The 25,689-nt window shown below is 45.2% G+C and overlaps 2 protein-coding genes across 4 annotated transcripts in view; both read right to left on the bottom strand.

Moving 5' to 3' along the window:
• Positions 1–183: 183 nt before the first annotated feature.
• On the bottom strand, positions 184–13,422 carry LOC138785131 (uncharacterized). 2 transcript variants are annotated; one of them, XM_069960716.1, is made up of 4 exons: positions 13,370–13,422; positions 13,239–13,307; positions 4,920–5,441; positions 184–795 (listed from the first exon to the last, which is right to left on the bottom strand). In XM_069960716.1, the coding sequence occupies exons 2-4, from the start codon at positions 13,276–13,278 to the stop codon at positions 659–661; spliced, it is 699 nt and encodes a 232-aa protein (XP_069816817.1). In that variant the 5' UTR covers positions 13,279–13,307; positions 13,370–13,422; the 3' UTR covers positions 184–658. The 2 variants fall into 2 exon arrangements, with proteins under 2 accessions (XP_069816817.1, XP_069816816.1); XM_069960715.1 differs by lacking the exon at positions 13,370–13,422 and having other exon boundaries at positions 13,239–13,325.
• An 11,817-nt stretch (positions 13,423–25,239) lies between these two features.
• LZTR1 (leucine zipper like post translational regulator 1) overlaps positions 25,240–25,689 on the bottom strand; it is a 30,586-nt gene continuing 30,136 nt past the window's right edge. For both annotated transcript variants that reach the window (XM_069960713.1, XM_069960714.1), the window contains exon 20: positions 25,240–25,622. In XM_069960713.1, the coding sequence (XP_069816814.1) occupies positions 25,506–25,622 (117 nt within the window). In that variant the 3' untranslated portion in view covers positions 25,240–25,505. The remainder of the gene's footprint in view (positions 25,623–25,689) is intronic.

Raw genomic sequence — 25,689 nt, 5'->3', positions numbered from 1 at the left:
CTGTTGGTGCCATACACACGGGTCACCTGCCATTCACTGACCCCTAACCTGGCAGCCATAAAGGTGAGGAATACAGGAGATGAGAGAATAAGAGAAGCTTTACATTTATTGTGTACAGCCCTCGAGATGCTGCAGAGGATTGTGGGAAGCAGAAAGGCGAGTCATGTAAAATATCTGTTTAATAAATGATGATCGGTGAATATTTACACACAAAATAGAGACATTTTTTCACAAGTTTTAGTGCAAATCCCAAAACCAGTTAATCAGCAGCAAAAAATAATAATTTTTTTTTTTTAGATATGAGCACAATCTGATGGTTCTGCATTTATATACTGGCGGCTGATGAAGCCCTGGGGAGTCCTCAAAGCATGGGTACAGCCTAGGGCCGTATCCACCAGGGGCGGCATCCAACGACTTCAGCCACTGGTATCCAAATGCTGAGCGATCGGACTCACGTGCCCGAGTTGCGCTCATTTCTAGTGTTTTCTCCGTTCTGGGATACAATTGGGTGTAACACTGCAATTCCACATTATAAGCAGCAAAATATTAATTCTTGAAAGAAAAACAAAAAGGTCAGTCAGTCTGGTATCCACCTGAACCGCCCCACTGGCATTCTCCTAGATGACGCCATTAGGGGGACGTTCTGCTCCGTATTTCATTAGAGTTTGGTTTCTGGTTCTAGTCCATTGGCCTCTACGTCATACTTGTGAAGTTCATTCTCTATGATGTACACGGAGGGATCTCTGGGAGCTTTCCTGTTCCGCATAAACACTGCAAACTGGTAGAGAAGGGCGCCTGGAAGAAAATGGAGGAACACGCTTAAAGTGGAACACTGGTTTGTTGTAGACACTATCTGACATGTATATACGGTATATTGCTATGGGTTCTCTATGAGGAGTGCTGTACTATGATACATGATGAGTTTGATACGTCATGGTGACTTATCAGAGGTTTTAATCGATCGGGGTCTGAGTGTTCAAACCGATTAGGAGAACGAGATGGGAGAATTGTGCACTCAGCAACCTCCATGTCACATGACTGAGATAGCTGCACAAGACAAGTCTATGGGGCCCACAGCCATGCACTTGTCTCCCCGCTCATTGTGGTCTGAACACGCTGACCCAAACTGATCTAAACTTTGCACATAGGAATTGGGATGTAGAGATCCGACCTGCCATATTCTTTTACCCAATGGTAGGAGCTGACGGACATTCAGGTTGTTCTACCGTGTTTCCCCAAAAATAGGACGGTGTATTATATTCATTTTTGCTCCCAAAGATGTGCTAGGTCTTAGTTTTAGAGCAGGGATGGGGAACCTTCGCCCTCCAGCTGTTGCAAAACTACACTTCACATTATGCCTGGACAGCTAAAGCTTTGATTTGGCTGCCCAGGCATGATGGGAATTGTAGTTTTGCAACAGCTGGAGGGCCCAAGTTTCCCCATCCCTGTTTTAGTGGATGTCTTATTTTTCCATGAAGGTGGCTTCCGGCCACCAGGGGGAGCTCATCACAGGACACTCATACAACATACGTTATGGCGACGGGATAACGGCAGACAGTGTGCAGCTCTACATCTGGTGCTAGGGGACTGGCTTTTTGATGCCTTGCCTGCGCGTTTACAAGTGACAGACGTGGAAGGGAACATCAGGGTTGGCGGCAGGTGACTGTCTTTATGTCCTTAACGGACAGTGAAGGCAGGGGACGATGGCGGCGGGCTAAAAAAACAAACAAACAGCTGCATGTCCTGGTGTTCTATTCGGCGGGCAGGCTTCGCTTCCAAACAAAAACTCTGCTAGGCCCGGGGAGGCCTTATATTTAGCAATACCTCTTCTAGGTCTTATTTCGGGGAACGGTATTACATATTAGAGCAGCGGCCATTCTTGCTGATCTTGGCTTCAGCCTGACTTTATCTAATGTATATTGGCAGCTTATTGATATCCGCGTGTAAATAGACACCTGGCATCACTTCTGCATCAGCCCATGTTCTGTAAATGATAATCAATACTTCTATATTACATTGATTTGTCATTTTTAGAAAGAGCCAAAGATTTTTCACTCCAGAGCACCAAGATATTGGCCTGTCCTCACCGCCACCCTATTGTCCTCACCGCCACCCTATTGTCCTCACCGCCACCCTATTGTCCTCACCGCCACCCTATTGTCCTCACCGCCAGCATATTGTTCTCACCGCCACCATATTGTCCTCACAGCCACCATATTGTCCTCACAGCCACCATATTGTCCTCACCGCCACCCTATTGTCCTCACCGCCACCCTATTGTCCTCACCGCCACCCTATTGTCCTCACCGCCAGCATATTGTCCTCACAGCCACCATATTGTCCTCAGCGCCACCATATTGTCCTCAGCGCCACCATATTGTCCTCAGCGCCAGCATATTGTCCTCACCGCCAGCATATTGTCCTCACCGCCAGCATATTGCCCTCACCGCCACCATATTGCCCTCACAGCCAGCATATTGCCCTCACCGCCAGCATATTGTCCTCACCGCCACCATATTGCCCTCACAGCCAGCATATTGCCCTCACCGCCAGCATATTGTCCTCACCGCCAGCATATTGTCCTCACCGCCAGCATATTGTCCTCACCGCCAGCATATTGTCTTCACCGCCAATATATTGTCTTCACCGCCACCATATTGTCCTCACAGCCACCATATTGTCCTCACTGCCACCATATTGTCCTCACCGCCACCATATTGTCCTGTCCTCACAGCCACCCTATAGTCCTCACCGCCACCCTATTGTCCTCACAGCCAGCATATTGTCCTCACCGCCACCATATTGTCCTCACCGCCAGCATATTGTCCTCACAGCCACCATATTGTCCTCACAGCCACCATATTGTCCTGTCCTCACAGCCACCATATTGTCCTCACAGCCACCATATTGTCCTCACCGCCACCCTATTGTCCTCACTGCCAGGTTATTTGCCTAATGAAGTGGATTCCCTGGATAACCCCGGAATGCCAGGACAGCACACGCTTTACATGCAGACAAAAGATGCCAGGTGCTAATCAGGGTGGGACGGATCATCCCCAGGCTACCAATGTCTGCATGCAAAAACCTGCTTCTAGCATGCTAATGAAGAGGAGTGCTGCAAGAAGACGGCATGCAAAGGTCCTGAGAGGATAATGCAGTGAGTGTTAGGGTCTTTAGACGGCCCCATGTACGTCCACAAACGAGCACTGATCAGCGAGATCAGCAGCCTCTTTATGCTGCGGTTATACGGATCGATAATTCGCCAAAACGAACGATTAACGATTTTGAAATAACAATGTGTTTTTTATAACGAGCAGCGTTTAGATGGAACGATATATCATTTGGAAAAATCGTTATATCAATCGTTTTAGGATCGCTTAAGCCCATCTCACACATAGGGTGAATCGGTGAAAGACACGAAGTGATGTGCGAATTTTTAGCGAATGACCAACGATGATTTGAGAACATGTTGAAAGATCAAAATTAACGATTTCTCGCTCGTCGCTTGATTGTTCACTGTGTTTACACGAGCCGATTATTGCTCAAATGCCATCGTTATCGTGAAAATTCGAACGATAATCGTTCCATGTAAACGCACCATTACTAGGCACAATCCGGGCTGCACAAACAATTTTGTCTCGTTTGTATAGAGTCAAAAAAGTGGTGATTGGTTCCGGAACTCCACAAAAATAATTTATTTCATCTCGAGGTGAAAACTTGGCTGCTGCTTCTGACCAATGTGTTTCTCATGCTTAATCGTGGTCTCCCAGGTGGTCCCAGCAGCGCCTAATAAAACCAACAGCCAATCGGAGACCACAATACATTATCAAACGAAACGTGACAAAATTATGTGCAAGTTTAACTCTGAGCAGACAGGCGGGTACAAATGATGCAATGTGATAGAGATATATATATCTATGAAAGAAAGTATTTTAGTATTCTAACTTCTTATTTGTGGAGTCTTTGGACCATCACCCATTATTTTGCCTCTATTTGAATCAACAGAAAACCACCACCGACCATCACCAGGTGAGCTGACCTTCACTATACATGTTTCTGGGTCTCATTCATGCAGCCATCAGAATACATTGATATTGCCCGCGCACCTCTTGTTTATGTGCGGTGGATAATGATGATTTTGCCAGGCACACATATGATCAGATCAGCTGATCGCTGATCACTTACAACGGGTGGATTATCAGATAAATGAGTACCTGATAAACAGGACAAAAGTGGCGCTGTTTTTGGAAGAAAGCTGCTATGTTTCTTCCTAATTCTGTTTAATCCCTTTATAGGGGTATTCCGCTCAAACATGACTTTTGATACGTTTGATGGTTAGACTAACAATTCCTTCCATACTTGTTATTATCTATTCAGTCTCCTTCCTCCAGTTCTAAGCTGCTGCTTTCTGCAGAAGACACAAAAATCTGTGTGTGAGCTTTCCTGTCCTCCCCCTCCTCCCCTCTTCTGAGACAACTGGTGTTAACAAGTCCCTGGCAGCCTTTATCTGCAACTTTGTAATGCTGGGAGGGATAAGCACAGTGAGTTCCTTAGCAACTTGAGTTCAGATTAACCCTCCCAGCATTACAAAGTTGCTACAATGTTGAAGATAGGGAGGGGGGAGGAAGGGGAGACAGACAGAAAAGCTCACACACAGATTTTTGTCTCTTTAGCAGAAAGCAGCAGCTGAGAACTGGGGGAAGGAGACTGAATAGATAATAACAAGTATTGAAGGAATTGTTAGTCTCACCATGGGCAGCAACATATCAGGCGCTATGTGTGAGCAGAGTACCCCTTTAAGCGGATAATCTCTTGATGTGGCATTATAGGCATGATTCTAGGATGATTCTTTTTCACATTTATCATGGAGAACATTCATTTCTTTTCATTTTTTTAGACCTTTTAAACATTTTACTTACTTAATAAAACAGTGAGAAACACGGCTCCTACGGCTATAGCCAGGACTTCCCCACTTGTTGGTCCGGGGTTACACTCTGCCTTGTCCATTTCCATGGTGCCAGTGCTGATGTCCGGAGTCACTGATCGCTGATCTCCAGGGTGAAGGCTTGGATAGAAGTCTGTGCGGTTATTTCCTTCTGTCCCCGCGATGGTTCTTGTGTCAGTCTGGACATCACTAGTGATATCCGCGATGCTCCCTGTGATCTCTGGGCTCTTTGTTATAAAAGTATTGTCTGCGGTCACTGGGTAAGGGGTTTGGGTTACAGAAAAAGTCACGTTCTCCCCTAAATCTGTGACCGAATCGGATAAATGTGTAGAGTTTGCCTCACTCGTCAGGGTCGGGAGATTCCTGAAGGTTCGGATCTCATCGGCCTTGGTCTGTGCGCTTGTGCGAGTGACGGAGCCGCCAGTGAGCAACAGCAAAATGTCAGCAGCAGCGGAACTCACCGGGAGGAACCAGACGGCAATGGCGCTAAGTAAGGCTGGAAATGGAAGAACAGAGAAGATAAGGGACAGGAGAAATGTCACCATCACTTCATTCTAGAACGGATGTAAGAGGAAGGATAGCCCGGTATTGTGTCAGGGAGGAGTCCGTCAACTCGCCTTAAAACTAAAGCCTAGCCTTATAAAACAGACCTAAAACAATGATTCTGTTAAGGCAACGTGTCATCTGAAAATGACGGGCACTCACCTTCAATAACGGATGGCCGCACAGTTCCCTCTCCCCGTCCCCCGTCCTTACGGCTGAGTAATCCTGTGTTCTCTAAGGGGAGGGGAGGGGAGGGGTAAGCCGCAGCCAGAGAGCACATTAAAGGGAATCTGTCAGCCGTAATTCAGGTTCCAGGCTGCTGATGCTGTTAGATCAGGGAGACACATGGTACCTTTCCTATATCTGTCTGTGCTTCCAGAATGTAGAGAAATGCTTTTTATATATAGTAAGAAGAATCACAGAGTCTTTTCTGAGCTCCTAAAGCTGTAACACCTCCTCGCTCCCCCTCCCATCCCTGACCCTGCTGTAACATCTTCTCCCTCCCATCCCTGACCCTGCTGTAACATCTTCTCCCTCCCATCCCTGACCCTGCTGTAACACCTCCTCCCTGACCCTGCTGTAACACCTCCCCCTGCCATCCCTGACCCTGCTGTAACACCTCCTCCCTCCCCCTCCCTGACACTGCTGTAACACCTCCTCTCTCCCATCCCTGACCCTGCTGTAACATCTTCTCCCTCCCCCTGCCATCCCTGACCCTGCTGTAACATCTTCTCCCTTCCATCCCTGACCCTGCTGTAACACCTCCTCCCCCTCCCATCCCTGACCCTGCTGTAACATCTTCTCCCTCCCCCTCCCATCCCTGACTCTGCTGTAACACCTCCCCCTCCCATCCCTGACCCTGCTGTAACACCTCCTCCCTCCTTCTCCCATCTCTGACCCTGCTGTATCACCTCCTCCCTCCCTCTCCCATCTCTGACCCTGCTGTAACACCTCCTCCCTCCCCCTGCCATCCCTGACCCTGCTGTAACACCTCCTCCCTTCCCCTCCCTGACCCTGCTGTAACACCTCCCCTCCCTGACCCTGCTGTAACACCTCCTCCCCCTCCCATCTCTGACCCTGCTGTTACATCTTCTCCCTTCCCACTCCCATTCCTGACCCTGCTGTAACACCTCCCCCTGCCATCCCTGACCCTTTTGTAACACCTCCTCTCTCCCCCTCCCATCCCTGACCCTGCTGTAACACCTCCTCCCTCCCTCTCCCATCTCTGACCCTGCTGTAACACCTCCCCCTGCCATCCCTGACCCTGATGTAACACCTCTACATCCTGGAAGCACAGACAGATATATGAGAGGTACCAGGTGTCTCCCTGATCTAACAGCATCCAACAGGGTCAGCAGTTTGGGACGTGAGTTACAGCTGAGGGATTTATAATCGGCCGTTACAATTGGACAGTTTTAGTATATTTGGGCCAATGTGCTGAACGCCGTCTGCGGCTCCGGGATGGTGACTCCTGTCATTCCAATATTTTTTGAGTTCTATCTTTCCTGACACACGGACAGCACTGAGCTAATCCCCTCGCTTTACAGACGGATATTTGATATTGTTCATATAATAAAAAAGAATTTGAGAAGAATCCCTGATATTGCGGCCTGGGGTCATCCGGGATCGGCTTCTCCGACTGTCCGTATGGTTTTATATACTCAGGGAATCCTAGAAATGGAGGGAGAAATCATTCTGACGATAATCGCGCCATATGAATGTACCTGCAGTTTATCTATGGGATTATACTCCTGTTGTGTTCCTGACATATTGCAGCTTTCCTGCCCTGCAGCCATAGATGTTTATAGGCCAAACACAGTCTATTTGTGGCAACGTTCACTCTGTATCACAACCAGGATATGAAGCGATGTAATCATTTATTCCCACACATAAAGCATGTAGCAAACGGTCTGCATGATGCCTGGAGTGGAGCCGATGTGTGAACTGGCACCTATCATGTAGATTGTGCTGACTTACACAGACTATTCCATGGTAATTGTGCAGCTCTATATTACATTTTTCTCCAGAGCACCCCTTTAATTCTACTACTGTGGGCTTTTTTTAGCTGCTTTGTGCTGTAATACATCAAACTTTTTTTTTACACATTATTATTTTTAGGTAAATTTACCAAAACTCTATTGAAAGAAGCGATTCATAAATCTGTCCTTTGATTTGGAAACCAGTGACTAAGTCCCTGAGATAGAGATGGGTGGTCATAGCGGAGTGCTGCCAGCTGATGGGGAACAACATTAGAAACATTTCTGGGCTGATCTGATTCCCCACAGGGGTTGAACCCCAGTAGTAGCCGGGTGCACGTCCCCTTATTCTGTATAAATCACTCATAACCTGTTTATATATCAGTTCAGCTTTGCAGCTATTTATGTTGCTGGGACAAATAACATGTGGGAGATGGAGATCAGGTGGATGAAGAGTCAGATGTAACGGGGATGACACTATAGTCATCCATAGGAAAAGCAGACTCAAAAAAATGCAGAAAAATATTGTGTTTCAATGGCCCCCCGAAAGAGTTTGCAGGCAGCGATGATGGAGTTTGCAGGCAGTGATGATGGAGTTTGCAGGCAGTGATGATGGAGTTTGCAGGCAGTGATGATGGAGTTTGCAGGCAGTGATGATGGAGTTTGCAGGCAGTGGTGGAGTTTGCAGGCAGTGATGATGGAGTTTGCAGGCAGCGATGATGGAGTTTGCAGGCAGCGATGATGGAGTTTGCAGGCAGTGGTGGAGTTTGCAGGCAGTGATGATGGAGTTTGCAGGCAGTGATGATGGAGTTTGCAGGCAGTGATGATGGAGTTTGCAGGCAGCGATGATGGAGTTTGCAGGCAGCGATGATGGAGTTTGCAGGCAGTGGTGGAGTTTGCAGGCAGTGATGATGGAGTTTGCAGGCAGTGATGATGGAGTTTGCAGGCAGTGATGATGGAGTTTGCAGGCAGTGATGATGGAGTTTGCAGGCAGCGATGATGGAGTTTGCAGGCAGCGATGATGGAGTTTGCAGGCAGTGGTGGAGTTTGCAGGCAGTGATGATGGAGTTTGCAGGCAGTGATGATGGAGTTTGCAGGCAGTGATGATGGAGTTTGCAGGCAGTGATGATGGAGTTTGCAGGCAGTGATGATGGAGTTTGCAGGCAGTGGTGGAGTTTGCAGGCAGTGATGATGGAGTTTGCAGGCAGCGATGATGGAGTTTGCAGGCAGCGATGATGGAGTTTGCAGGCAGTGGTGGAGTTTGCAGGCAGTGATGATGGAGTTTGCAGGCAGTGATGATGGAGTTTGCAGGCAGTGATGATGGAGTTTGCAGGCAGCGATGATGGAGTTTGCAGGCAGCGATGATGGAGTTTGCAGGCAGTGGTGGAGTTTGCAGGCAGTGATGATGGAGTTTGCAGGCAGTGATGATGGAGTTTGCAGGCAGTGATGATGGAGTTTGCAGGCAGTGGTGGAGTTTGCAGGCAGTGATGATGGAGTTTGCAGGCAGTGATGATGGAGTTTGCAGGCAGTGATGATGGAGTTTGCAGGCAGTGATGATGGAGTTTGCAGGCAGTAATGATGGAGTTTGCAGGCAGTGATGATGGAGTTTGCAGGCAGTGATGATGGAGTTTGCAGGCAGTGATGATGGAGTTTGCAGGCAGTGATGATGGAGTTTGCAGGCAGTGATGATGGAGTTTGCAGGCAGTGATGGAGTTTGCAGGCAGTGATGATGGAGTTTGCAGGCAGTGATGATGGAGTTTGCAGGCAGTGATGATGGAGTTTGCAGGCAGTGATGGAGTTTGCAGGCAGTGATGGAGTTTGCAGGCAGTGATGATGGAGTTTGCAGGCAGTGATGATGGAGTTTGCAGGCAGTGATGATGGAGTTTGCAGGCAGTGATGATGGAGTTTGCAGGCAGTGGTGGAGTTTGCAGGCAGTGATGATGGAGTTTGCAGGCAGTGATGATGGAGTTTGCAGGCAGTGATGATGGAGTTTGCAGGCAGTAATGATGGAGTTTGCAGGCAGTGATGATGGAGTTTGCAGGCAGTGATGATGGAGTTTGCAGGCAGTGATGATGGAGTTTGCAGGCAGTGATGATGGAGTTTGCAGGCAGTGATGATGGAGTTTGCAGGCAGTGATGGAGTTTGCAGGCAGTGATGATGGAGTTTGCAGGCAGTGATGATGGAGTTTGCAGGCAGTGATGATGGAGTTTGCAGGCAGTGATGGAGTTTGCAGGCAGTGATGGAGTTTGCAGGCAGTGATGATGGAGTTTGCAGGCAGTGATGATGGAGTTTGCAGGCAGTGATGATGGAGTTTGCAGGCAGTGATGATGGAGTTTGCAGGCAGTGATGCATGTAATGTATTAGTGTTTGCTGATCAGCTTTTCTGTTTGGGGAAAGTATTAACTCGAGTGGCGACCCTGAGCGGCTGCTGGTTACACAGTCACAGGGTTAGTTAATGGGAGAGATAAGGGGCACTGGATCAGAGCACTGGGCACGCTCCATAGTGTCTGTGTGTATATATATATATATATATATATATGTATATATATATATGGCTCCTCTCTCCTCCTCACTGTAGTCATTTCTATGTCTATGGGACTATGCACTATGGGCATATTCTATAGCCAGGATGTTAAACTTAAAGGGGTAGTGCGGTGTTCAACATTTATTCACAGTGATTCAATGAGTATACGGTATCACACTTCCGTGGTGGTGGGGACACGGGGAAGGGGGCCATTCATTTAAATAACACACATTACAAAGTTATATAACCTTGTAATGTCTGTTATTTAGTGAATAAATGTTGAACACCGCACTACCCCTTTACGCCCTCCAGTTGTTTCAAAACTACAATTCCCATCATGCCTGGAGGACCAAAGGTTCCCTGCTCTATAGTATCTGGTTATACGGCTCCATTACTATGTGTATGGCAGTGCAATGGCCGTTATTTGCCATTAAATGAGCAATTTCAGCAGTGTGAGCATAGCCTTTCTGTGTTTTCCAGCCACTCCTGGTTGTTGGTGTGTGGGACCCATAGACATGAATAGTTATTGCTCCTCTGGGGTTCGGAGATCTAACTATAGGACGTCACTGAGTTTGGGATCTAACTTCTGTTTTTGCTGGTTTGGATATTAAATTTTCCCGCAGGTGTTTGATGGTTTTGGGTCCATTAGCGACCAGTGTTGGTCTGAGCACCTAGACCCCAACCACACGAAACACGGCAAACCTTTTTTTTAAAGTGACAGTAACGCCAAAAAAGAAACCATAGGCCGGGGAGAGGAAGAGACAGAGAAAAAGGATAAACGAAAGATTGGACTAGAAATACTGACCAAATGCTACATGTGAACCCAGCTAAGCGTACGTCTGTCCCATACTCATATAGCATACCCATACAGCATACCCATACAGCATACTCATACAGCATACTCATACAGCATACTCATACAGCATACTCATACAGCATACCCATACAGCATACTCATACACATACAGCATACTCATACACATACAGCATACACATACACATACTCATACACATACAGCATACTCATACACATACACATACCCATACAGCATACACATACAGCATACACATACAGCATACACATACAGCATACACATACAGCATACACATACTCATACACATACAGCATACACATACACATACTCATACACATACACATACAGCATACTCATACACATACAGCATACACATACAGCATACACATACAGCATTCACATACAGCATACACATACAGCATACACATACAGCATACACATACTCATACACATACAGCATACTCATACACATACAGCATACACATACTCATACACATACAGCATACACATACTCATACAGCATACACATACAGTATACTCATACACATACAGCATACACATACAGCATACACATACAGCATACACATACAGCATACACATACACATACAGCATACTCATACACATACAGCATACACATACAGCATACACATACAGCATACAGCATACCCATACAGCATACTCATACAGCATACTCATGCAGCATACTCATGCAGCATACTCATACAACATACTCATACAACATACTCATACAACATACTCATACAACATACTCATACACATACAGCATACTCATACAGTATACTCATACTCATACAGTATACTCATACACATACAGCATACACATACAGCATACACATACTCATACACATACAGCATACACATACTCATACAGCATACACATACACATACAGTATACTCATACACATACTCATACACATACAGCATACACATACAGCATACTCATACACATACAGCATACTCATACACATACAGCATACTCATACACATACAGCATACTCATACAGTATACTCATACACATACAGCATACACATACACATACAGCATACACATACTCATACACATACAGCATACAGCATACACATACAGTATACTCATACACATACAGCATACACATACAGCATACACATACAGCATACTCATACAACATACTCATACAACATACTCATACAACATACAGCATACTCATACAGTATACTCATACACATACAGCATACTCATACAGCATACTCATACACATACAGCATACTCATACAGTATACTCATACACATACAGCATACTCATACAGTATACTCATACACATACAGCATACTCATACACATACGAATACACATACAGCATACTCATATAGCATACAGCATACTCATACACATACAGCATACACATACAACATACTCATACAACATACAGCATACTCATACAGCATACTCATACACATACAGCATACACATACTCATACAGCATACTCATACAACATACTCATACACATACAGCATACACATACAGCATACACATACTCATACAGCATACTCATACACATACAGCATACTCACACATACTCATACACATACAGCATACACATACAGCATACTCATACACATACGCATACTCATACAGCATACACATACTCATACACATACAGCATACACATACAGCATACTCATACACATACGCATACTCATACAGCATACACATACTCATACACATACGCATACTCATACAGCATACACATACTCATACACATACAGCATACTCACACAGCATACTCATACACATACAGCATACGCATACACATACAGCATACACATACAACATACACATATAGTACACCACACGGCCACATAGCCGCTTTATGAGTACAGTCACATTTAACCGCAGTAATAGTACTTGGTCGCAGTTTGTGGCCAGTCCTGTGTTACCTATGTACCTGTAATGTATCGGTTATACCTACAGTACGGCCAGGTACATGATGCTATTAGAGACAATAATGGCTGCCGGACAAGGTGAGGCGACAAGTGGCGTCCTGTGCCGGAGCTTCATCTATAGCTGATCCGATGCCAGGGAGAGATTCATCCCTGACACCCACTGGTCTCCACATTCATCCGTCTCTCCTTACAGAGGGGGGAGGATAGGGACAGAGTCCAGCACTACATATGGTGGTCTGCATCTGTCTCTGCTGACCTCTGACCTCTTCATTATTTATCAGGATGGGGGTCGGGGGTCTCTGCCATAGCTGGGGATGTTTCTACGTCTCCAACAATTCCCTAAATTCTCCTTCACGCAGAAAGCAACAACTTTTCTTCTACACAAATACAGTATAGACATAGGTGATATATTACTAATAATCATCATCATCTATAAGAGCCGGACACTGTATATAGTATATACTGGTAATGAATGGAGACAGCACTGACCTGCCAGCAGGAGGACGCCCGCGCCACATTTGCTTTTCATTTCCACATTGGTCGCCTTGTAGCATCAGTCTAGGAGGGAAGGATATATATACAGTATATATATATCTATAGGGAGGCTGCAGTGCTCTTACCTTCTGCTGCCTCCACATACAGAGTAGAAGTCAATGGCCTGGACTCCGCTCCTCTTCCTCCTCCTCCTCCGGAGGCTGAACTTTCCTTAGCGGGGGAAGCACTTTCTTTGTTGGGGGAGAAGTGACTTTTATCACATCCCCAGCTGTGTGCAAATAAACTGACAAGACACAAGGACTGAGGATCAGACACAGGGACTGGGGATCAGACACAAGGACTGAGGATCAGACACAGGGACTGGGGATCAGACACAGGGACTGGGGATCAGACACAAGGACTGGGGATCAGCAACAAGGACTTGGGATCACACAGGGACTGGGGATCAGACGCAGGGACTGGGGATCAGACACAGGGACTGGGGATCAGACACAGGGACTGGGGATCAGACACAGGGACTGGGGATCAGACACAGGGACTGGGGATCAGACACAGGGACTGAGGATCAGACATGAGGACTGAGGATAAGACACAAGGACTGTGGATCAGACACGAGGACTGAGGATCAGACACAGGGACTGAGGATCCGACACAGGAACTGGGGATCAGACACAAGGACTGAGGATCAGACACAGGGACTGGGGATCAGACACAAGGACTGAGGATCAGACACAGGGACTGGGGATCAGACACAGGGACTGGGGATCAGACACAGGGACTGGGGATCAGACACAGGTACTGGGGATCAGACACAGGGACTGAGGATCAGACATGAGGATTGAGGATAAGACACGAGGACTGTGGATCAGACACGAGGACTGAGGATCAGACACAGGGACTGAGGATCCGACACAGGAACTGGGGATCAGACACAGGGACTGAGGATCAGACACAAGGACTGAGGATCAGACACAGGGACTGGGGATCAGACACAGGGACTGAGGATCAGACACAAGGACTGGGGATCAGACACAGGGACTGGGGATCAGACACAGGGACTGGGGATCAGACACAGGGACTAAGGATCAGACACAGGGACTGGGGATCAGACACAGGGACTGGGGATCAGACACACGGACTGAGGGTCAGACACGAGGGACTGGGGATCAGACACAAGGACTGGGGATCAGACACAAGGACTGAGGATCAGACACAAGTACTAAGGATCAGACACAAGGACTGGGGATCAGACACAACGACTGGGGATCAGAAACGGACTGAGGACCAGACACAGGGACTGAGGATCCGACACAGGGACTGGGGATCCGACACAGGGACTGGGGATCCGACACAGGGACTGGGGATCAGGAACAAGGACTGAGTATCTGACACAAGGACTGGGGATCAGCAACAAGGACTTGGGATCACACAGGGACTGAGGATCAGACACAGGGACTGAGGATCAGACACAAGGACTTTACTCTAAGGGCTCTATTCCACCAGACGATTATCGTTCAGATTATCGTTAAATCGTTTGAATCTAAACGATAATCGTTCGGTTGAAATGCAGTTAACGATTAACGACCGAACGAGAAATCGTTGATCGCTTTATAAGACCTGGACCTATTTATACTTAATAGTCAGAAACCAAGGACATCTCTGTACAAGGAAAGACAACGCTTCCTATTCCACCTATAGGGCTGTGAGTTATAGCTGATCAGATGTGCTATCCATGTGGGTGACTCCCAGCTATATAGTGTGTGCTGTATCACCCGGATAGTGAGGGCTCAGGGCTCATCCTGCATGTGATATATATATATATATATATATATATATATATATATATATATATATATACACACAGGGACAGCAGATGGCATGGTTACCCCAGTGCACATAATAACGTGGGTTGTATTACTGATTTTAGGTTTTTTCCTGTTCCTATTACACACAGTATATGGAGTGGATAGGCGTTGTAGGTTCAGGCCGGACTATGTATTTAGCGACCAGAACTCCGTCATAAATCCTATAATTCCCTATGATCAGAGCCCCCACAATGCAGTGGTGCAGCCTGGGGTCAGAGTTACAGAGTTGGAGCAGCGATGCACAATCTCCTCTCCATAGAAAGTACACAGAGATCCTACAGGTTACAGTATTAGTGACTATGGGGTCTCATCATTTCTCACCCATCCACCCAGCTGATGCCGCCTGGCAAGTGTCCGTAACCTGTAATGGAGATGTATGATGGGACCCCCCCCCCCCCAATCATCAGAAACCGAGGAAGATGTGTCACCAGGCCAGACTGGAAGACCCTAAAGAGTCTACTGTAATATGCAGGGAGGGTCTGTTAGTGGCTTATCTCCCATAGGAGCAGTCAGGTCACAGGACATGTGGCCATAATCAGGGAGTCTGGAGAAACATCAGGTTTGCTATGTACAGTACAGGCCATATACATAAGATCCCACATACACATGGGCACTAATATATTCACAAGGAAGGAAGGCACAGGCTTATCTCCTTAAAGGACAACTCCAGCCAAAACTATTTTTTAATAAGTTATTACTTATAGAAAGTTAGACAAATTTCTAATGTACATTAATTATGGGAAATGCACATATAGGGCTTAATTTAGTAGACCAGGGAGACTTCAGATTCTCTAAAAAACTGTGACGTCACGAACCAGGGGTGTAATTCCAATGGAGTGTCCAGCAGGGGTGCACTATATATAGAAGTCAATGAGTACCATTGACTTCTATATATAGTGCGCCCCTGCTGGACACTCCATTGGAATTACAATGGATGTGTATGAGAATGTACTATACAGTATGTTTTTGATTGAATACATTTATGGAATACTTTGGGGAGCAAGTGTCCTTGTTCCACAAAGTAATCCATAAATGTATTTAATCAGTACGTTTGGAGGGCACCGAGCAGGGAGGAAGAGAAGTGCATCTACCTCCCCCCTCCCTCCCTCCCTGCTCGGTGCTGCTGCTGCCACATATGCACAGTACTACTCCCCCATTATCTGTTCATATTATGAACAGATAATGGGGGAGTAGTACCTGTGCTATCCTGAGTGTATGGAGTGTCCAGCAGGGGCGCACTATATATAGAAGTCAATGGTACTCATTGACTTCTATATATAGTGCGCCCCTGCTGGACACTCCATTGTAATTACACCCCCGATTCATGACGTCTCTGATTCTGAAGTCTCCCTGATCTACTAAATTAAGGGAAATAGCCCTATATGTGCATTTCCCATAATTAATGTACATTAGAAATTTGTCTAACTTTCCATAAGTAATAACATATTAAAAAATAGTTTGGGACTTCTCTTATAAGAACAAAGGATTGTGGAAATTCAGCATGCCCGATCATTCTTTTGCTTGATGATGTTGGGGAGAGTCTGAAGGCCGCAATAGATTAGTCTGACAGCAACTTCTTATGGAACCTGTGTGTTGCACTTTTGTGCAATGTGGCAGAGTAGTGTGACAGTATACACCAAAGCAGCAGGTCGGTATTCTCCGGCCGTGTTCTCACATGTATCTTAAACTGCACCCCATGTGATCTCCAACGGCCACACAGTGTTGCAGAAAGTCCTGCCACCTTGTGCGGCCATTAGAGATCACATGGGGTGCGGTTCCGTGTGCTTCCATACATAGGGGGAGACACAGACTTTGGGTAATTGCCGATTCCACTAGATGAAGTGATTGGCCGTCTCATTGGGTGACCCTCACATTGGGGATCATTCACACTTCATCCATTTCACGGATCCATATTAATTTCTATAACTGGGACGGATGACATCAATATAAATGGTTTCATACATGTCTGCTTCCCTTATACGCCCCATTACTGTCAGGACACGGTAGGTTCTAACAATCCCAACGATTTTTAGCCCAAAGACGTCACTAACTGAATGACCACTTTTGTATATTGTTCCTTTTTCTATCTGAATATTAACAAGATTACAAAACCAGCACAAAAAGAGTTAAACCTTAAAGGGGAGTAACAGTTTTTATTGTTTAATACATTGTGTATATATATTTATTTTATTACAGGGACGGGGAACCTTCTGCCCTCCAGGTTCCCCATCCCTGATCTATTATATACTGAGTGGCAGCAGTAAGGGGCGGCCTCTCTGCTGCCACCAATGTTTGTGTCCAGTACTGCAGGGTTGCTCAGGCTCTGGTCTCCGCTCCCCCACACTGCTGTACAGTATAGCAGTATTATACTATGTGCGGTATAGTGTTATTATACTATGTGTGTATGTACAGTATAGCAGTATTATACTATGTATGGTATAGTGGTTATTATACTATGTGCGGTATAGTGTTATTATACTATGTGTGTATGTACAGTATAGCAGTATTATACTATGTGCGGTATAGTGTTATTATACTATGTGTGTATGTACAGTATAGCAGTATTATACTAAGTATAATACCACTATACCATACATAGTATAATACCACTATACCATACATAGTATAATACTGCTATACTGTACATAGTATAATACCACACATAGTATAATACCACTATACCGCACATAGTATAATACAGCTATACCACACATAGTATAATAACCACTATACCATACATAGTATAATACTGCTATACTGTACATACACACATAGTATAACACTATACCGCACATAGTATAATACTGCTATACTGTACATAGTATAATACTGCTATACTGTACATAGTCTAATACCACTATACCATACATAGTATAATACTGCTATACTGTACATAGTATAATACTGCACATAGTATAATACTGCTATACTGTACATACACACATAGTATAATAACACTATACCGCACATAGTATAATACTGCTATACTGTACATAGTATAATACCGCACATAGTATAATACTGCTATACTGTACATACACACATAGTATAATAACACTATACCGCACATAGTATAATACTGCTATACTGCACATACACACATAGTATAATAACACTATACCGCACATAGTATAATACTGCTATACTGTACATACACACATAGTATAATAACACTATACCGCACATAGTATAATAACCACTATACCATACAATGTGCGGTATAGTGTTATTATACTATGTGTGTATGTACAGTATAGCAGTATTATACTATGTGCGGTATAGTGTTATTATACTATGTGTGTATGTGCAGTATAGCAGTATTATACTATGTGCGGTATAGTGTTATTATACTATGTGTGTATGTACAGTATAGCAGTATTATACTATGTGCGGTATTATACTATGTACAGTATAGCAGTATTATACTATGTGCGGTATAGTGTTATTATACTATGTGTGTATGTACAGTATAGCAGTATTATACTATGTGCAGTATTATACTATGTACAGTATAGCAGTATTATACTATGTGCGGTATAGTGTTATTATACTGTATGTGTATGTACAGTATAGCAGTATTATACTATGTATGGTATAGTGGTTATTATACTATGTGTGGTATAGCTGTATTATACTATGTGCGGTATAGTGGTATTATACTATGTGCGGTATTATACTATATACAGTATAGCAGTATTATACTATGTATGGTATAGTGGTATTAGACTATGTACAGTATAGCAGTATTATACTATGTACAGTATAGCAGTATTATACTATGTGCGGTATAGTGTTATACTATGTGTGTATGTACAGTATAGCAGTATTATACTATGTATGGTATAGTGGTTATTATACTATGTGTGGTATAGCTGTATTATACTATGTGCGGTATAGTGGTATTATACTATGTGTGGTATTATACTATGTACAGTATAGCAGTATTATACTATGTATGGTATAGTGGTATTATACTATGTATGGTATAGTGGTATTATACTATGTGTGGTATTATACTATGTACAGTAGCAGAGCCTACATACTCAGCAGTACTGTAGGGGAATACTGGGATCCCACCTTCCTCCTCCTCCTTGCTGGAGTATTGTCCATGCTTCATTCTGCGGTGGGGCCCTGAGGCCGTGCTTCATTGTGCTATCAGCGTTTCTAAAGGATAATCCCCCATTGTTGGGGACAATCTAAAAAGATAAATAGAATCTTGGACATTTACGGAAACAATGGAAGAAAGAGCGACAAGTAGCCCTGTATCTTATAGCACAGAGGAGCTTTATTACAGGCATTAACATTGAATATTAGTGTCTAGTATGAGCAGTACATGATATTGTGCAGTGTTGGTCTGGATGCGGCCTGTACACAATGGGGCACAGGTAGATTAGCTGACAATTGTGATCTGACTATATATCAGGGATGTGAGTATTGTTGGCCGTGCCCATCGCTTGCTGTTCTGTCTGCAATTGCGGACAGAGCATAGAACCAATGGTATACAGGGGCTCCGTTCACACGTCCGTACATGTGCACGGCCGCAATCCGTCAATCAGTGTCACAAAAAAAAAAAAAAAAGGGCAGGTATTCTGCGTCTCGGATCGCTATGGTAATGAAGTGGGAATGTAGGGCTCCGTGTAGCATGGATTACAGATGCACATGGGTAGTGCGGGCCGCGGTCACAGGCTGCAATATGGGTGTGTGAATATCGCCTTACAGGGCACTAAATCTGGTCAGCAGTAATCCCCGCCAGCTTTGCTGTTGGAATCATCCAAGTAGTTTTTACAGAGAAATGTTTGAAGGGGCATTCCTTCCAAGACCTAAAAAATGTAATTTTCCCAATCCTGGCTGCTTTTACTCACCAAGTCTCCCGTCTTTCTAGCTGCCACCGTTTCTGAGCTACACGTTTTGTTTAGAAGTCTATATCCAAGATGGAGCTGGCCGGGAAACTGCATTTCCCATCATGCAGTATTGGAGGGGGGGGGGGTAATTCGGCCACAGCACAGACAGGGAAGGAGCCGGCCTGGCAGCTGTATGCCTGTGGGGTTCGGGGATGCAGCCGCAGCATGTACAGGAAAGGAGCCGTCAGCTGTGTGCCACAGGGAAGGGAGCTGAGGGAGTCGTCATGTATCTCTTTGGGGGGATGGCTGCGGCTTAGACCTCCCTATAGAGATCAGAGGAGCGCTCAGCAGTGCTGGCCGTTCACCTGTCTGGATCATTGCAGTTACTGGGGTCAGTGGAGCACTGGCGACTAATGTCCTCTACACCTCAGCGACCATCCTTCTGGGGACTGCGCTTTGTGGCTGAATTGCTGCGATTTCTACTCTGGACTGGGATGGACTTTATACAATAAAACCAAACACCTGAATTGAAATGAAATGAAGTGCAACAACTTTGTCTATTATAACGCTCCTGCAGAGGTCAGCAATAGCTTCCTTCCAGAAACAGCGCAACCCTATACTCAGGCCGGGTGTTGTATTACATTTCAGTTTTATTCACTTCAATGGTTCAATGGGACTGAGCTGTAACGCCACAAGCTGATGGCAGGTAAGGTGTGATTTTTGGAAGAAAGTAGCCATGTTTTTCTCACGTAATATCGCCCCCTTTTAAGGGAACGCGTCACCTAGATTTTCTTTTACTTAAGATAATAAAACTTGTTCTTTTATTTTAATCTGTTTCTATTTTCTGACTGTAATTTACTTCAGTTTTTGTACATTGTTATAGGGGGCGGCCATCTTGCCTGGGTTGTTTTTAACAGCATTTAGTGACATGCTTTACAGCAAGCCCCATGGACATAGACGACAATAGACAGACTCTGTCCCCTGGCGGCCTATAACTCCCTTTCCACTGGCTCTCTCCTCCCTCCTGATTCCCTTCGTGTCCATATTACGTCATCCCCAAGGAGGGTAAGGACCCCTCTCTTTGCCAGAATTACCGCCCCATTTCTCTTCTTAACCTTGACCTAAAACTTCTCTAAAATCCTGGCGTCCCGCCTCACTCCACATCTTCAACCCATCATTCACTTAGACCAAGTGGGCTCACCCCTTCTGTCTCTGATCTTTTCAAGGTTAATTTCCCACCTATGCTGAAAATTAGTCAGACTTGTCCAGATGGCACAAGGGCACCTTCACCTGGTTTGGCCGTTGCTCTATATTCAAGATGAATTATCCTCCCTAGACTCTTGTACCTTTTCCAAGCTCTTCCGGTTACGGTGCCCTTGAGCTTTTTTCGACAACTCTCCTCTCTTTTGACCAAATGTATCTGGGCTCATAAGCAGCCTCGGATAGTGAAGTCGGTTCTGTTCCGTCCCAAGATGCATGGGGGTCTGGGCCTTCCTAACGTACTTCACTACTACGTAGCTAGTCACCTGTCTAGAGGTGACTCTAGAGGTTTACAGGAGGCGGGTGGTACCGGGTTCCTGTTCGCCTTCACAGGATCTTTCCTGATATGTCCCCCATGTGCTGAAGAAATTGTGGTGAAGAGGGGTCCCTACTCCATACGTTTTGGAGTTGCTCCAAACTGGTTCCCTTTTGGAAGGAGGTCTGGCGTATTGCCTCGACCTTCACAGACTTTCCCCTTCCTTTTTCTCCTGCACATGTCGGACGTTCCACTTAAAAGCTACCGCCGCTCTATCCTCCGTCACTTGATCAATGCTGCCAGGGCCTGTATCCCTGCTCTTCCCTCTGTTTCTATGTGGTTTCGGAAGGTGGAGGACCTCAAGTACATGAAGGACCTCACTGCACAATTACATGATTCCCGCTTCTTTCAGACCAGGTACTACTGGGATCAGTTTGTCGATTCTGATGAATACAGGACTCTCTGATCTCACTGAGGAGTCCCCCCCCCTCCCTTTTTTTCTTCCTTTTGTTTGTGTGTTGTCTTCATCTTTCCCCTACCTGTTTCCCTTCTTGTTGGAATTTTCAGTCCTTGTTCTTTTTCGCTGCCACAGCTCTACCAGTTTTTGAGCGTTAGCTCTTATGGTTCAAAGTGCCTTACTCAAGTGGCTTTGCGGCTTTTGCCCTAGTTTTTTTATTTGAATGTTGACTGTTTTGTGCCTTGTTGGCTCTTTATTCTCATGCTGCTCCCTGATTTGCACCCATTGGCGCTGATTGTTTGTACAGGTGGCCTTATGATACACTCTACGTTTGTGCTTTTATAAAATAAAAATGAATAAAAAATTCTAATAAAAAAAAGACAGACTCTGTCCCCTTTAGATGAAGGGACATTACAGGCATTAGGCATTACACGAGATGATTATCGGCTGAATACAGACAATAAACATTTCATGTAATAGGGCTTTTAGCGCTCTGTGACCTGTGAAGAGTCATTCCACAGGGAGCTGCTATTGTCTCCTCTATCTACTGGTGTCACATGACACTGCAATGCTGTACAGATCACTTTACTGCAGCCTCCTCTTATCACCACAGACACAACAGGAAGTCTCAGCTTAGTTTTAGCCCCAGTGGTGAGAATGAGAACTGCAAGATATCAGGATTATTGAATAATAGATAGTAAAATGGAAAATTAGAAACATCACAAAAAATTATTACAAAATATGTTTAACAAAAACATTTATACAAATATTTCTAATTTTCTATCATTTTCTGATGACACTGTACCTTTAAGTGTATGTTTCTATGCGACAAACATAGGACAGACAGCATTCTGTTACAGCAATAAATACATTTTATTTGTATACGGATACACGGCCTCTAATATCATCATATACAGAAGAGAAGATACTCGGGCACATGATTTACTATGTACATTAGGAATATACAGAGAGACGTTAGTTAGGTGCATAGTGTATAGACATGCAGTTATACCAGCCATACTTGCTTAATGGGAAAAGGGTCAATTCAGTTTTGGAATCTCTCCTACTCCGATCAACTCATCCTCCAAAATATAAGAAAACGATTTACAGATTTTAATGTACCCCAGGATTACGTTTCCACTAGCCTGGATTTAAGGTCCCTATACACTTTATACTGATGGTGGCAGGTTTGGTTATCAGTATAAAGTGTTTGGAGTCCGAGTCTTCACTGACAGATGACGTCTGTGGAGATAGGGGTTGGACATAAAGGAGTTTCACTGCTCAATCCCTTTGTTCTCAGAGAGATAAGCCGCTACCAGAGCAGACTGGCTGCAGCTTACCCCTCTTCTCCCCATAGAGAGAACATTCTGGACATGTTGAACATTCACATGTATGAGGAGGACGGAAGAAATAAGCGTCAGCCGACAATTATTGAAGGGGTTAAAAGGGGTAGTGCGGCGTTTAACTTTTATTCACTAAATAACACACATTACAAAGTTATACAACTTTGTAATGTGTGTTATTTAAGTGAATGGCCCCTTTCCCGTGTTCCCCCCACCCCGGAAGTGTTGGCCCATTATACTTCAGCCGGAGCATAACTGTGCTCAGCCAATCACGGCTGAGCAGCTGATGAGGCGGCAGAGGGGGGCCGGCATGAGGGACGGCTGGAGCGGTTCAGTCGGCCTCCCGAAGATGACATCGTTGACACAACATGGCGGCCAGGGTCCACAGCGAATACGTAGGTATAATGCACCAACACTTTTGGGGGATGGGGGGAACACGGAGAAGGGGGCCATTCAGTTAAATAACACACATTACAAAGTTGTATAACCTTGTAGTGTGTGTTATTTAGTGAATCAAAGTTAAACGCCGCACTACCCCTTTAAGGACAGAGACCTGAAGCCTTGTACTGCAACTATGAAAAACTGTACAGCCATGCATTTCCCACAATGCTCTGCTAGGCTGAGAAATTTTTAAGAAAAAAAACCTTGCAGTTGTGTACAGGGGCCTACAATCGGTCAGGAGCCTGGTGCATCTCTGACATAACCAGCAGCTGTAATTACCGTAAAGATACTGGATTGGTTCATCATATCCCCATATTATAGATTTCTACAGAAGAAATGGTCCACTGAAGCTTCTCTCACTAGTGCAAAAAAAAAAAAAAAAGGAGTTTTACAATTTTATGGGATAATTATACTGGGTCCACGAGGAAGCACAAAGAGGAGGAAATGAAGGCCGTGTAATATGGACGTGTTACCATCTGGTGATACCGGCTCTTATATGTTATATCACTAACACACTGGAAATGGTATAAAAAACAAATAAAAAAGACCCCATAATATACTGACTACCTGAGGATCTCCAATGGTTTCTACCCAGTGGCCGATGCAACAGCTGAAGAACCGCTTGGTACGAGCAGATGTGGTCTCATACAGCGGTCTCTCTAGATCAGTGTGAGCTCTCACCTATTTTGTACAAGGATGAGCGTACGGCAAGCTGCAGATGCCTGAGCACATTGACCTCCCCATCCAGCGCGCATTACAGGGAGAACAAAGTCACATGGGAAGACTCAGCTACAGACAGAACAGCTTCCAGTCTAGAATTATATTCAGTTTTAGGGTCCTATTCCACAGGCCGATGTGGGCCCGATCAATAATGTAAATGTTTACTGGGTCTATTCCACAGCCCGATAATAGTTTAGCGAGGGCTGCAGGGACATCATTACTGATGTCCTTGCAGCCCTTGTTTAAACGTCACACTTTACCATCCAGGCTGCAGGGCTTCTCCTGCGCTCCTTCTCCCGGGTCCTGGCCAGTGATTGGCTGAGCAGTCTGTCAGCCCAGACAGGCTGCACCAAAGCTGCTGCTGCCCGCGGGACCAGGTAAAGGAGCGCAGGAGAAGACCTGCAACATGGATAGGTAAAGTGTGCTGCTTGTGGAATCATTGGTCGCCCGCCGCGCACCGCTATTCGGGTTGGTGCCCGATGATTTTAGGTTTGCACTAAAATAAACGATCAGGCGATAAAACGATCGGCTGATTGTTGTCTCTATTCCATGGAGCGATAATCGGCCGAATTGGGCGGATTTGGCCGTTTATCGCTCTGTGGAATAGGCCCCTTAGACCCAGTGATAACCACCATTACCCGGAGCCTCAGTCATTCATCTGCTTAGGACGTTTTACAAGCTATCCTATGAAATAAGCCGAGGTGTCTGCACTAACCTCAGTACTTTACAGGTCCCTCTCCCTGGTCCTATTTGGACAGCTCTCCACTCATTGCACAGGAGCTGAACACACTGAATGACGCTAGAACATATTATTGGATACGACTATAAAGCTGCCAAGTACATTAAACTGCAGATGTAAAGAAAACAAATAAATGTATCAGCAACTACAAGCAGCTCCAGAATATAAGAGACGCACTGTGATGGCAGCTTCCCATGGTGACGTATAACAAACCTTCCCACTATCAGATACGGTATATACTTGGGTCACATCAGCTGCTCTCGGACGTCGTACACCTTCATGGTCCCAAGTGTTGAGCTTCAGCAGCGAGGAATGTGCCGGATTGTCCACAGCCGCCATTCATATGTCTGAGCCCAGCTCCGCACATTGCTTGTCTGAGATGTGGCTGGCCAGAGACTCGATAATGTTGATGAGCAATGGCTGGCTCAATAGACGGAGGTTCGGCAGCTTGGCAACCTTCATGTGAGGAAGGAAAGGAGGAAGAATGAAGAGCAGTGTGGTGTCATCTATCTAAAAGAAAAAC

This window comes from Dendropsophus ebraccatus, chromosome 3 (assembly GCF_027789765.1).
Source record: "Dendropsophus ebraccatus isolate aDenEbr1 chromosome 3, aDenEbr1.pat, whole genome shotgun sequence".
Taxonomy (NCBI): domain Eukaryota; kingdom Metazoa; phylum Chordata; class Amphibia; order Anura; family Hylidae; genus Dendropsophus; species Dendropsophus ebraccatus.
Note: the sequence above shows the minus strand (reverse complement) of the source record. Positions and strands in the feature narration are given on the sequence as shown.